Source organism: Phoca vitulina, unplaced genomic scaffold, assembly GCF_004348235.1.
Source record: "Phoca vitulina isolate PV1807 unplaced genomic scaffold, GSC_HSeal_1.0 scaffold35, whole genome shotgun sequence".
In the NCBI taxonomy this organism is placed as follows: domain Eukaryota; kingdom Metazoa; phylum Chordata; class Mammalia; order Carnivora; family Phocidae; genus Phoca; species Phoca vitulina.
The window spans coordinates 16,670,929-16,684,990 of NW_022589738.1; the positions used below are offsets into that span (position 1 = coordinate 16,670,929).

At 41.7% G+C, this 14,062-nt stretch overlaps 2 protein-coding genes across 3 annotated transcripts in view; one reads left to right on the top strand and one right to left on the bottom strand.

The window, feature by feature from the left end:
- EFHC2 (EF-hand domain containing 2) overlaps window positions 1-14,062 on the bottom strand; it is a 191,347-nt gene that overhangs the window by 122,814 nt on the left and 54,471 nt on the right. The gene's annotated exons all lie outside the window — the stretch shown is intronic.
- LOC116645975 (putative deoxyribonuclease TATDN2) lies at window positions 5,352-10,102 on the top strand. The gene is given in 3 exon segments (XM_032426469.1): window positions 5,352-5,359; window positions 8,040-8,234; window positions 8,236-10,102. Coding segments are annotated over 3 exon segments (2,070 nt in total).

The following is a 14,062-nucleotide window of genomic DNA, read 5'->3' on the forward strand; positions in this document are numbered from 1 at the left end:
GAGGGGAGGGGGTGGGGGGATGGGTTAGCCTGGTGATGGGTATTAAAGAGGGCACGTACTGCATGGAGCACTGGGTGTTATACACAAACAATGAATCATGGAACACTACATCAAAAACTAATGATGTAATGTATGGTGATTAACATAACATAATAAAATTAAAAAAAAAAAAAGATTTCGGAAATCAGGATCTTCTTACAATTGAAGGCAAAAGGAGCTCAAAGCAGCCAGAGTGTGCTTCAGCGAGGTGGGCACCTGGTTGTAACTTGATGTAAGGTGTGAATTTCGCCTGGTGGGGAAAGAGTTAATCCTATTTTCATGTCAATTGAGCTATTCACTTTGCATTTCATATCCCAAATAGCTGGATTTTAACATCGATTTGGATTCCTAATTTCCACTTAAATTGTTTTCAGAATGATTATTGTCTGATGCAGCACTGACACACAAAATAATTGTGTGTAGAAGATTGTCCGTCACAGGCTATGCAACGCAATCCTGAGGCAAAAGCCGAAGCCGAATCTCTCTGAATAAATCAGAGAATTTTTAAAGATGGTGAGGTTGGTGTGACCAATGCATGAGTCATAAAGTCTGTATTACTCAGAAACTCAACATCTAAGTGTCAAAAATTTACAGCTCAATTTCGAGAGAAACTGGCAGGAAAGAGATGAAACACCAGTAATGTTCAATAAGGCTCAACAGTCTATAAAGAGACCAGCATCACTAGTCTAAGTTGAAAATGCTTAGGCTCTATTTGATGAAAAAGGCTCAGACAAATCGTGGGGTCCTAAAAAAGAAGGTGTATAACAGTACGGATAAACGCATAGCTGTTATAGGTTGGTAGACAATACAAATTCTGTACATTTAATGTGGTGCTGTTTATTCTACCCGAAAAAGCTGTGATTAAGCCAGTGATTTCTTTTATGATTATAGAGTCTTAGAATTAAGAAAATAAACCGTAAGAGATTCGGTATTGCATATAAAGGATGGCTCCCTTATACATGACAATGAGATATTTATAGAAATTTATCATATGTGAAGGGAAACAGAATATGACACCCACCAAAAATGCTTCTTTGGCCTAAGATTTACCTTAAACGGATTCTTTTTAAGAAACAGCCCTCAAATAAATAAAATTTAAAAAAAAAGAAAAAGAAACAGCAGACCTGCTCTGAAATCCAAGTAAAAATGATCCATTTGTAAGAGACATTTACATGTATAAGGGAAATCTCCATTTGTAAGGGTGCCTCCCTCTCTGCACCCAGAAAAGGAGGAGGAGCAAACACCTCTAGAAACTCTTAACAGTTGAGAAGGAAGGGACTTAAGTCTGCATAACAACCCTACCCTTGTTTACTGTGCTTTGCTTGATTACCCCCCACCCCACAACTTGCGCCCCACCCACAACATCCTCTTTCTCATCTTTAGCTGGAGATGATATTTAAAGTGGTGGCTTGGGCCATTTGTGGGAGTTACTCAGTTTTCCTGCGTCTCTCCCATGTACACAGGAAGTATACAGGTTACGAAACTACTTTTTGTTTTTTTCTTGTTATTCTGTGTTATATTATAGGGGCATCTTAGCTCAAGCACCTAGCAGGGTAAAGGGAAAATGATTTTTCCTCCCCTACATAGGCTAATTTATGAAAAATTCTAATAAATTGAACATAAAGAAATTATGTAAGTTCTAGTCATGAATCACAAATACAACTAGAAATGTATTATGTAACTATAAACAAAAATTCTCACTAAAATTATTGTGCTAAAGGTAAATTTTAAAATAGAAAAAATAAGTATAGAATCTAATAAAATTTAAAGATGTACAAACCTATAAAATTTAGGTGAATCCATCATCTTGGGCGAATTACTGGGTTTAGATTATTACATAAAAGAATTTAGAGTTCAAGAGAGCTTACTCAGTTCAATGTTCTAACTCAGCTATTCTCAGCCTTGGCTCTGCATGATAAAATAAGAAGAAAAGAAAAAAGAAAGAGATAGAGAAAGAAAAGAAAAGAAAGAAAAGAAAGAAAGAGAAAGAAAGAAAGAGAAAGAAAGAAAAAGAAAGAAAGGGAAAGAGAAAGAAAAAACAAACGAACCAGACCCAAGCCTAAGTAAATTAAATCAGAATCTTGGGGGCAGGTAATGATGAGGAGAACAAAGGCAAAAGAAATGTAGATAAAATTAAATCTCCTCACAACTTGCAGCCTACTGCAAAATACTTGAGACGGGCAGAGTGTGACATTCCTCCAGGAACTCACAACTGCCTTAACATTAATGCTTTGCTTATATTTCACGTATGAGTGAAACCATATGATAATTGTCTTTCTCTGCACTGAACATAATAAAAAACTAAAAAATAAAAGTAAAAATAAAAAAACAAAAACAAAAACATTAATGCTTTGCTACAGGCAAAAAGCAACCTTAGCTTGACAATAGCCAGACCTCCAGGATCTTGTTAAGTCTTCCCTAACATAAGAAAATCCTTTCGCAAATAGCCTTTATCTCTGCATCCTCCCAACTTAAAAGTAGATCATCAATTGCTCCCCACAATCCCAGGGCAGCTTTTCCTCCCCACAGGTCCTGTCCCTGTGCTTTAATAAAAATACTTTTTTCCACCAAAAATGACCCTTCTATCCCAGCCCACATCACATCAGGTGAGAGGGGCATTTGTAATTTTTTTTTTTTTTAAGATTTTTATTTATCTAACAGAGAGAGACACAGCGAGAGAGGGAACACAAGCAGGGGGAGTGGGGGAGGGAGAAGCAGGCTTCCCGCTGAGCAGGGAGCCCGATGCGGGGCTCGATCCCAGGACCCTGGCATCATGACCTGAGTCAAAGGCAGACGCTTAACCGACTGAGCCACCCAGGCGCCCGCATTTGTATTTTTTTTAAAAGCAACCCGGGTAATTCTGAAATGTAGTCAAGAGTTCTGACTCCGTGAGCAATGAATTAAGCAAAACTTTTTGGAACTGTAAAAATTTGTCATAAGGAAAACAAGTAGAAAGCAAAAAGGAGGGGCGCCTGGGTGGCTCAGTCATTAAGCATCCATCTCTGGCTCAGGTCATGATCCCAGGGTCCTGGGATCGAGCCCCACATCGGGCTCCCTGCTTGGTGGGAAGCCTGCTTCTCCCTCTCCCACTCCCCCTGCTTGTGTTCCCTCTCTCGCTGTATCTCTCTCTGTCAAATAAATAAAATAAAATCTTAAAAAAAAAAAATAAAGCAAAAAGAGTAAGAGCATAAATAGAAGAATTTGAAAGGAAAAAAACAACTGCAATAAATAGATTCAAGAGTTTCTTTAGTAAATAAAATAGGTAAAATTCTAGCAAAGATAACCAAGAAAGTAGGGTGCCTGGGTGGCTCAGTTGGTTAAGCGTCTGCCTTCAGCTCAGGTCATGATCCCAGGGTCCTGGGATCGAGTCCCACATTGGGCTCCCTGCTCAGCGGGGAGTCTGCTTCTCCCTCTACCCTCCCCCCTGCTCGTGATCTCTCTCTTTCTCTCTCTCTCTCTAGTAAATAAATTTTTAAAACTTCAAAAAAAAGATAATCAAGAAAGTATAAAGTCTGAAATGAAATATGGCATAACATAAAAATGTAATAAATTATAAGATATAAATCATCTTAATATATCATGCAAGCTTCTATGAAGATAATTTTTAAAACCCCAATTAAATAAGTGATTTTTGTAAGAACCGTGAATTATCAAAACACAAGGAACGAACTATAACCAAGTAAGAAGTGGAAAAAACTACCAAAGAACTGTCCCAACAAAAAGCTCCAATCAGGATGATTTACTAATGGATTCTTTCAAACTTTCAAGGAAAAGAAAATTACCCCATTATATAACTCCCCCAGATACCAAAACAGATGGAAAGCTGCGAAGTGAATTCCAATGCCCGATAGACATACCATTAAAAAGTCAACTATGGAGCAGTAGTCCTCACCTTGGCTGCACGTGAGAATCACCCATAGAGCTCTTTAAACTCCTGTTGCTTGGGCCATATCCACACCCACACACACACGTACGCACACACAATGGAATGAGAGTCTTTCCGAGCAGGCCCAAGCATTACTGATTTTTAAAGCTCCCCAGGTGATAGAAGTGTGCAAGCCTGCTCCAGACAATTTCACTACTTATGACTTAAAATACAAGCGAACAGAATTCAATAGCCCTACAACAGTTATAAGCCACCTGCACAAAGTACAGCGTTTTCCTACCCCATACATTTTAAAATACAAGAGTGGGGTGGCTGGGTGATAGACGTTGGGGAGGGTATGTGCTATGGTGAGCGCTGTGAATTGTGTAAGACTGTTGAATCACAGACCTGTACCTCTGAAACAAATAATACATTATATGTTAATACAAAAAAAAAGAAGAAGAAGATAGCAGGAGGGGAAGAATGAAGGGGGGGAAATCGGAGGGGGAGACGAACCATGACAGACTATGGACTCTGAAAAACAAACTGAGGGTTCTAGAGGGGAGGGGGGTGGGGGGATGGGTTAGCCCGGTGATGCGTATTAAAGAGGGCACATTCTGCATGGAGCACTGGGTGTTATACGCAAACAATGAATCATGGAACACTACATCAAAAACTAATGGTGTAATGTATGGTAATTAACATAACATAATAATAAAAAAACAAAAACAAACAAAAACAAAATAAAATACAAGAGTGACTCCTTAACAAGACTGAAAAGCACCTGTTCTGAAACAACAGCCTAAATATCCAGCATTACAGTTAGGTAAACTGTGCATCCACTACAATCAGGAATGGAACAAAAATGCCCCTACTGACAACATTATTCAATACCATTTTGAGGAGTTCTGGACAATGTCAGAAGGTATGAAATAAAAATATTAACAAGAAAGAGACAAAAGTATTACATGCTGATAAAATAATGGCATAAGCAAAGGCTGAGTAACTAAGAATAAATAAAAGATTTCAGCATAACCACAGATAAATCAAAAATATTCTTAGGGGCACCTGGGTGGCACAGTTGGTTAAGCATCCAACTCTTGATCTCACCTCAGGTCTTGATCTCAGGGTAGTGAGTTCAAGCCCCACCTCAGGCTTCACGCTGCATGTGGAGTCTACTTAAATTAAAAAAAAAAAAAAGTAATAAAAATATTCTCATGTAGGGACGCCTGGGTGGCTCAGTTGGTTAAGCAACTGCCTTCAGCTCAGGTCATGATCCTGGAGTCCCGGGATCGAGTCCTGAATCAGGCTCCGTACTCAGCAGGGAGTCTGCTTCTCCCTCTGACCCTCCCCCCCTTATGTTCTCTCTCTCTCAAATAAATAAATAAAATATTTTTTAAAAAAATATTCTCATGTACTCGCAATAACCAGCTGAAAATATGGTGGGATGGGAAAGTATGTTCACAATAGAATAAAAAATTACAAAACACTTAAAAATAGCTTTAATGAAAACTCTGTGACCCAGATAAAAGCCTAAAAACACTTACTTAAAAATACAGATGAACTTGACAAATAGGTGGAATATATTCTAGATAAGCAGATTAAAATAACATATTTTAAATTCATTGCTGTTTTAGAAGAATTTGAAAAAAATAATTCTAGGTCCACCTGATGAAATAAACAAGTCTGCTTATTAAAGAAAATTATAAAAATTAAGGGTAACGGAGGGGACCTAACTCTCCCAGATTTTATACCTTACTATGATTTAATGCTTCAATTATTAAAATAGTACAACACCACAGTAACAAGAAACGCAATAATATGTGAAAAAGAAAAATGGTCTGGAAATAGACTCTATTACATACAGAATTTTTTTTAAAAAAAGATTTTATTCATTTATTTGAGAGAGAGAGCATGAGAGAGCACAAGCAGGGGGAGTGGAACGGGGAGAGGGAGAGGGAGAAGCAGACTCCCGGATGAGCAGGGAGACCAGTGCGGGACGTGATCCCAGGACCCTGGGATCATGACCTGAGCCGAAGGCAGACACTTAACCGACTAAGCCACCCAGGTGCCCCACATACAGGAATTTAACACATGAAAAAGGAACCACATATCAGTAAGTGGAAAAAGTGCTAACTTAGAATAGCATCAAGTATATCCCAACCTAAAATACATTATAACCCCAAATACATGCCAGATGGATTATCAGCTTAAATATAACAAATCACCCCCTGTACCTACCTCCCAAATATATGTGTGTGTGTGTGTGTGTGTGTGTGTGTGTGTGTGTGTGTGTCAAAGCCTTAAAAGGAAGGATGACCATTCTAGACTTAGGAGAAAAAGAAAATTATGGAAGAAAAAAAATTAAGATGAGTATAAAAACAAGTTATAACCTCAATAGAATAAAATATAAGTATAAAATAAACATACTAACAAAACAAACTTTAACGTGACAGTTTATTTTATAAAAATATATTTAACTTTTAAAAGACCCTAAAAAAGGATGAAAAAGGGACTTAAAATTCACCAGAGGGTTGATAAAGAAAAGAAAAATGTTTGCTCTAAGAAATTATCAGATGAGGGGCGCCTGGGTGGCTCAGTCGTTAAGCGTCTGCCTTCGGCTCAGGTCATGATCCCAGGGTCCTGGGATCGAGCCCCGCATCGGGCTCCCTGCTCTGCGGGAAGCCTGCTTCTCCCTCTCCCACTCCCCCTGTTTGTGTTCCCTCTCTCACTGTGTCTCTCTGTCAAATAAATAAATAAAATCTTAAAAAAAAAGAAATTATTAGATGAGAGCGAATTAAAATGAGGCATGGGTTTTGTTTCTCCTATAAAATGGGCCTGGTGGGATTATTCATCATGGATGGGATTTTAAACTACTACAGTTCTTCTAGGGCAATGTGGTGCTATGAGGAGCCATTTTTAAATTCCTATACTTCTTCTCAGGAACTCCATTTCTGGGCATGTAGCCCAAAGAAACAAACCAAAATATGGAGAAACATATGTGCAGAGATGTTCTTTGCAGCGTTTTTTTTTTTTTTTTTCAAATAGGAAAAAAAAAACTCGAGTGACGGAGCCTAAAAACTTAACAGAAAGGGAAGGGTTTGGTGAATTATGGCACATCTATGTACTCTGAGGAATATTACGAAGGCACTAGTATGATGTTTTCGAAAACTATACAGCAGTTAAGAAAAATACTTAGGATACGCAGAAATGTTGAGCAAAAAAAAAAAACCACAGAACTGAAAGTGGTAATATACTATAATTATAACTATGTTTTTTAAAAGCATGTATATTTAAACTATGTTTTAAAAACCATGTTTTTCTAAAAGAATGGGGGAAAAAAGGAACAAACAGCAAACGATGGTGACATCTCCTACGGAAGCCTGGCTGGGCCACAGATGGGGGTGGGCCTCTGGGCCACGGAGGCAAGGCGGAAGAGGCAACGGAGGGTAGGGGGGGCAGGGGCCAACTTACCGGAGGTGGGGGCGGGGGGACAGCCCCTTGTTGGGGGGGTGAGTATTTCCGGTGGCCAAAACTAGTGGGAGTAGGGGGGTGCGAGCCTCCCCTTTCGCTCCAGTGCTGCATTGGACCCTAGCTACCGCTTTGGCAGCGTGGACCTCTAGGCTCCGGGTGCCCTGTGTGTGGTCCCCGAAGCACCTTGGAGTCTTTTCAAGGGCTTTGGCATCTTGCAAGGGCCTTGTATTCCAAACCAAATGGAAGCGCTCTATAGTCCCGGAAGTGCTTTGATATCCCCGGAAGTAGCTCTGGGCGAAAGAGAAAGTGCTTAGAAATCTCGAAAGCACGTTGCGGCTTGGACGCCAGACCGAGCTTTCCGGAAATCTTGGATCCTTGCGATTTTTCCAAAGCGGTTTGGAGTCACACGCTCTGTTGCAGGACTTTGCCATCTCTAGAACACTGGGAACCATCATGGGCAGCTGAAAGAGTGGGGACAAGGTCGCTAAGCTGCCAGAGCGGCGCGAAGTCCCGCAAGAGCGGCGCAAAGTCCCGCAAGAGGGGCGCGAAGTCCCTCAAGAGCGGCACTCAGGTAGGGTCCCCCGGTAAATTCGGACACCTCTGGGAGCCCACTGATGTGCCCCCTCTATCTGGCCATCTCATAACTCTGTATTACATTCAGGAGAGGCCAGCATCCCCCACCACCTGAGAACACAGAAAAAGGACCTGTGGCCTTCAAGCTGAGGTTTTTCCGGGGTGCAGTCTGCCAGGGGAAATTCCTCCCACCGCCCCCCCAACCACCCCATTCCTCAGGACCAGGTGTGGGTGGAGCCTCTAAAGACTGCGTGATTCGGGAAAGCACTCGGGGCTCCTTTCGTCGGTGGAATCCCCTCCGCACCAACTCGTCTGCGCCCCGTTAGCCCCTCCCTAGAGGAAATGGCTTCTTTTGAGGACGCCTACCGCTTTAGGAGCAATTCCAAACAGAGTTCCCGTAACTCCCCAAACTCTGAATTTGCAGCCCAAGCTGAGGGCCAAAATGATAAGACCGAGGAAGCAAACAAGGTCAAGAGAAAGAGTGCTACACTGCACGACCAAAGCTCTCCATCCATTTACGGGAATGGTATCCAGGGCATCCTGAGAAAACTGATGCCGGAAGAAGAGGAAGCCGCTAGTGCAAAACCCAGCACGAGAGAGTGTCCCAACCCTGGACAAAGACCCGCCAGGGTGGTCACCTTCTCTGCTCCTCAGAAAAAGCAACCGCCCGCCCCCGAGGTTACAGTAGAGGAGGAAAAGATAGCGACAGAGCTCAACAATTTTGGTAACAGCAGAGAGATTATCGATCCGCAGGAGAAATCCTGTAAGAGCGACCAAAGGGTGGTCATTTTTGAAAAAGGCTCTCCAGCCCTAGAATTTCTAGACAAACTTAACTCTCATTCAGAAATCCAAAAGAATCAAGAAAAGGAGGTCATGGCTGAGCGCCCCTTTTCAGGAAGTCACCTGTCTGGTGTGGAAGAGATACCTGCAGTCAGATTCCCTCAGGAGAATCCAATCTCCCTGGGTTTCTCAAACATTTCAAAGCCTTCACTCTTCACCACTGACCTTGTCCTAGACCAGCCTCATTTGTACAGGGATCCCTGGCAGGGCTACACCAGCTACTGGAGCAACAGTCCCCAGCCTCCCTACTATCCCCCCGTGGGCGGCAGCAGCCACAGCTTCTTCAGCGAGTATCCCTCCGGCTCAGAAATGGGCTTCCAAAACTGGCCCAGACACTGGAAGCCATTAGAGGAAGGTCAGTCCCAGAATTTTTATTCCTATCGTTTCTCCAGAAGTTTAGAAGCAGAGGAGCAAACCGTCCAAGATGAGACACCATCATATCGTTTTGGAGGATATGCGTCTAATTTCTGGTCCCGGGGCCACTGGAGTCAAGGCCTAGATCAGGGTTTCATTGATACCCATTGCCACTTGGACATTCTCTACTCCAAGCTGTCTTTCAAAGGGACCTTTAGCAAGTTCACAGAAATGTACAACTACTCCTTCCCTAAGGAATTTCAGGGCTGCATCTCTGATTTCTGTGATCCTCGCACGCTAAGGGATGGCCTCTGGGAGGAGCTGCTGAAAGATGATCTGGTTTGGGGGGCCTTTGGCTGTCACCCCCATTTTGCACGTTACTACAATGACACTCAAGAAAGCAAGCTTCTGCACGCCTTACGGCACCCCAAGGCCATAGCATTTGGAGAAATGGGCTTAGATTACTCTTACAAGTGCACCACGCCTGTCCCACAGCAGCACAGAGTATTCGAGAGACAGCTGCAGCTGGCCGTGTCTCTGAAGAAGCCCTTGGTGATCCACTGCCGAGAAGCTGACGAAGATCTGCTGGGCATCATGAAAAGAAGGGTGCCCCCTGACTACAAGATCCACAGGCACTGCTTCACGGGCAGCTACACAGCCATCGAGCCCCTCTTGAAGTATTTTCCCAACATGTCTGTGGGGTTCACAGCAGTCCTGACCTACTCTTCCGCCTGGGAGACCCGGGATGCTCTGAGAATGATCCCACTGGACAGAATCGTCGTGGAAACCGATGCGCCCTACTTCCTGCCTCGTGGGGTTCCCAAAAGCGTTTGCCAGTATGCCCACCCGGGCCTGGCCCTGCATACGGTTCGAGAGATTGCCAGAGTCAAGGGTCAGCCGCTCTCCTACATCTTGGCCGTCCTGCGTGAGAACACGAGTTACCTCTACAACCTTTAAGCAAAGAGGGCATCGTCAGGAGTCTTCCAGAAAAGGGAGACCAGCAGCCTGACAACACAGACTTGGTTTGAATTCTGCCTGTGTCCCAAGGTCAAGGACATGTTCAGCAAGTCCACCGGTACAGAAAGAGACCATGACAGAACATTTTCCTCAAAATCTCTTCGTAAGACTTCTGCTTCTGGCTGGTAGGGTGGGGTGCAAAAGAGTGGGAGGAGGGTAGGGGGAACTCCCCTCAACATTATCAAGGTTTTTCCTCCTAGCCAAATTGTGCCAGGGTAGGCAGCAAAGAAGGAAGGGTTCCATAGGGTCAATGAGTTGGCTAATCCAAATCCCTGTTCTCTGCCGCCTGGGTTTTTGAGCAGTTGGTGCATAAAAGTCACCCTCCTACTTGCCTTTAAAGAAACAAACAAACAGAAAGGAATGTTGAATTTTAAAAGTGAGCTAGGTAATTTGTTCTGTTGATTCCCAAAATGTATTTGTTATTATAGGAATTCTATAACCCGTATGGTTTGTTGTTAAGTTCATAATTCAGCGGCTGTACAACTTGCAGTTTCTTATTTCTAAAGATAAACCAACACTTAGCATTTCATCTCAAAGGACATTGATTTAGGTAAAAATTAGTCTGTTAATAGCCAGAATGGGCCAAGCGGGGGGCACTCTCCATGGAGGAGCTTAGAGTGATGGGAGTCAGATTAGTTGAGTCTTAGAACAGCATTGAAATGAGTTTCAAATCTGAGCTGAACTCCCGACGCTTGTATAATTTCAAACCTCTCACATAACCAGTGTATTAATAGCAACTATTATTCAGATTGCTCGGACTCTTAACAAGGCCCAACTGTATACCACTTAGAAATACTGTTCTCCTGAAGGACAGAAACGGAGAAGAGCTTCAGCTGCCCACTTGGCAAACAGCCGTCCTCCCCGCGAGATTAAAAGGAACCCACATTTTAAGGAAAATATTTGAGTTCCAAAATTTAACTTTGCAAGCCAAAGCACACACCTAAATCCAGGAGTCTCTTGATGAAAATAGGCCCAGCATACTGCAGACTTCTCTAGTTTCCTATGGGCCCATTTATCTGGATCCAGAAAAATCAGCTGGCTCCTCACCATCTGGTTCTCAGCTCAGAAGTCTCCTCTAAGAGAAGCCTTCCCTGACTACCACGTATACAGTGCTCACCTCACCTGGGGAGAAAAAATTGCTTGGCTTCCTGTTTTGATATAATCCTAGCACTCAGCACTGTCTGCAACTGTGTATTTACCTGTGTGTTCATTGATTATCTTCCCCACTAGGTTTATAAGCTTGTCAGTCCTGTTTACACCCCCATGAACATACACCTTGTACAACAGTTAGAATAACCCCTGCGGCGGTGCAGGCACTCAGCAAAGATTTCTTGAGTTAACCTATGAGCGAACAACGGACTTCACTGACCCCTGCGAGTTAATGACAATATTTAGGTAGGGGGTCAGATATTAGGGAGAGAAGAGAGAAACCATCATATTTCTAGCACCTTTCTCTAACTTAAAAGGCAAGGATTAAAAGGCAGCCATGTTCTGCTGTTTAGAGGTCCTCCATTAAAGAGAAAGAAAGAATAAGGTCAAGCCCTACCAGGAACTTGACAGTTCAGCTTTCCTAGAAATAACACTGAGTAGGTCATAGATTTTTCCCCTTTGCTGGGAATCCATTTTGGAGAAGGAGGAAGTGTCAGTGTAAGAAAGCTGTAAGTGCTTCACTTTGCTTTAGTAAGACCAAAAGAAGTTGATGCAATGGGAAAGGTGCAAGTTGATTATATTTTTTTCATGACCGGAAACCTTCAAAAATGAAGCCGATGTTTTAAGAAGGTTTTTTCTTTTTCCCCATTTAATGTACACTATAAACAGACTTTGCTCGAAGTGTGTCCCTCAACCCACAGGAGCCCTGACCTTTTTATAAAGGATTGCAGGAAAGAAGGTTCTGTGGACACACATGATGGGGAAACAGTGAGTTCCACAAAGTTCTACAGATTTTTTGGGGGGGGGGGAAATCTCACATGTCCTTTGATATGCTAATGTGAGCCACAAATCCCCAACTTTCTCAAAGTTACTTCATTGGATTAATTCGAGGTATAATTCAACAAGCTCAAGTTCTTTGGGAACACCAGCTTGGAAAACAACCTCAAGTCACACTTCCACTGTCGCAGTCCCCGTATTACATTGTGGACGTGCCCCTACTTCTCACATCTTCTTTCATTTACACCTCTCTCGCTACATAAGATCCACAGAGAACAAAACGTCATTTATCTGGTCCTAGCAAAGTGACGTTACCAAGAGGGCATTTTAAAAATGGGTGTGAGTGAAAAATTGCATTTATAAGTACACATTCCATAAGATAAAAAGAATGTATGTATATAGTAATTAATTTTCCTCTCCAAAAAGAAATGGAGAAAAGATTTTTCTTACCTGTTCATCTCTCTCTACATTTTTATGGCAAATGCATAGACTATACTCTGCAGTGTTTCTAACACGCAGGAGAGAGCCTTGCCATAATTCAGCTTTATTTCACTGGGAATGAGAGTGAGCAATGTAGTTTTCTCTGAGTGTAGTATATCCAGAGCGACCTAAATAAAAAATCTGAATCTTCCTTTACTTATTTCATGAATATAGTATAAAGAGCACTTCATCTATTCCTGTTACTAGTAAAAACAATCAAAACCTTGTGATTGAGATGTGCAAAATTTAGGGCACTCTGTAAATAGCGTTCTAGCGATAGATATTCCATTGAACCTCAAAGAATGATTAGAATTCATATGTTTGCATGGCACTTCAAAATTGGTGTGTCTACTAGAGGCTTCAGAGAGCCATGAAGGCAACCGGTGATCTAGAAATTCAATTTGCTGTTAGTGGTCCCTGGGCCATTGGTCAGCCCAGAGTCACAAGGCCTCTCGGGCCCATTACCGGGCTCCCTGAACCTTGGCACTCCTTTGACTGCATGTCAATATTTTACTTCTCTTAAATTTTAGAAAGGCAGCTCTTTCCACCTTTTAAAGCTCCAAAAGAATGAACTCCCTACTCAGGGAAAGATTTTGTTGTTTTAGTTGGTCTTTATTCATATTCAAAATTAGTACCTGCTTGTTACAGGATTTTTGAGACCACTCAAGAGCACAAAGTGGATAAAAAATATTCCATAATATTTTGGAATAAAAAATCTGAATCATCCTTTACTTATTTCATGAATATAGTAAAGAGCACTTCATCTATTCCCGTTACTAGTAAAAACAAACAATCAAAACCTTATGATCGAGATGTGCAAAATTTAGGGTACTCTGTAGTCACTTTAACAACTGGAGTGGCTCCCTGGGTGTGTTCTTGATATTTCCAGAGTTATTGCCAATCGCAGTATTGTAGTCCTTGAATCAGTTTTGCTAATATTTACTAGAATATTCACTTCGTAATTAGCATAAGCTAGACATTTTACGTCCTCTGAATTTGTGATTTAAATACATTATTTTGTGTATCTTGGTTTGCTGTCCTGAGCGAACAAGCTAGAAGTTTGCTAATTCTGTTGTCTATTTTAAAGATTCAACTCTTAGACTTTTTATTCAAATCTATTTTGTTTACGGTTTTATAAAATCCTGTGCTTTTTTCCCCCCCCTTTCAGTTCTTGGATAGTCTGTTTTATTGTGCTTTTTTTTTTCCTAATGCCTTACATTAAATACTTATTTTTGATTTGGGGGGAAAGAACAAGGTATCTGATACCATAAATTTGCCTCTGATTATAACTCTGTTCTATCTATAGGATTTTTTATTTTCATTAAGTTTACTTTTCCACTGTAAAAATTAATACACAGTGTATTACCAATATATGAACAGAGAGGAACAGAAAGTACAGGTTTTTTTTTTTTTCCTACTGCCTAGAGCCCACTGTTTTGTTAATGTCTTTCCCTTAAGGTAATTGTGATTATATAGCTATGTCAAATTATATAT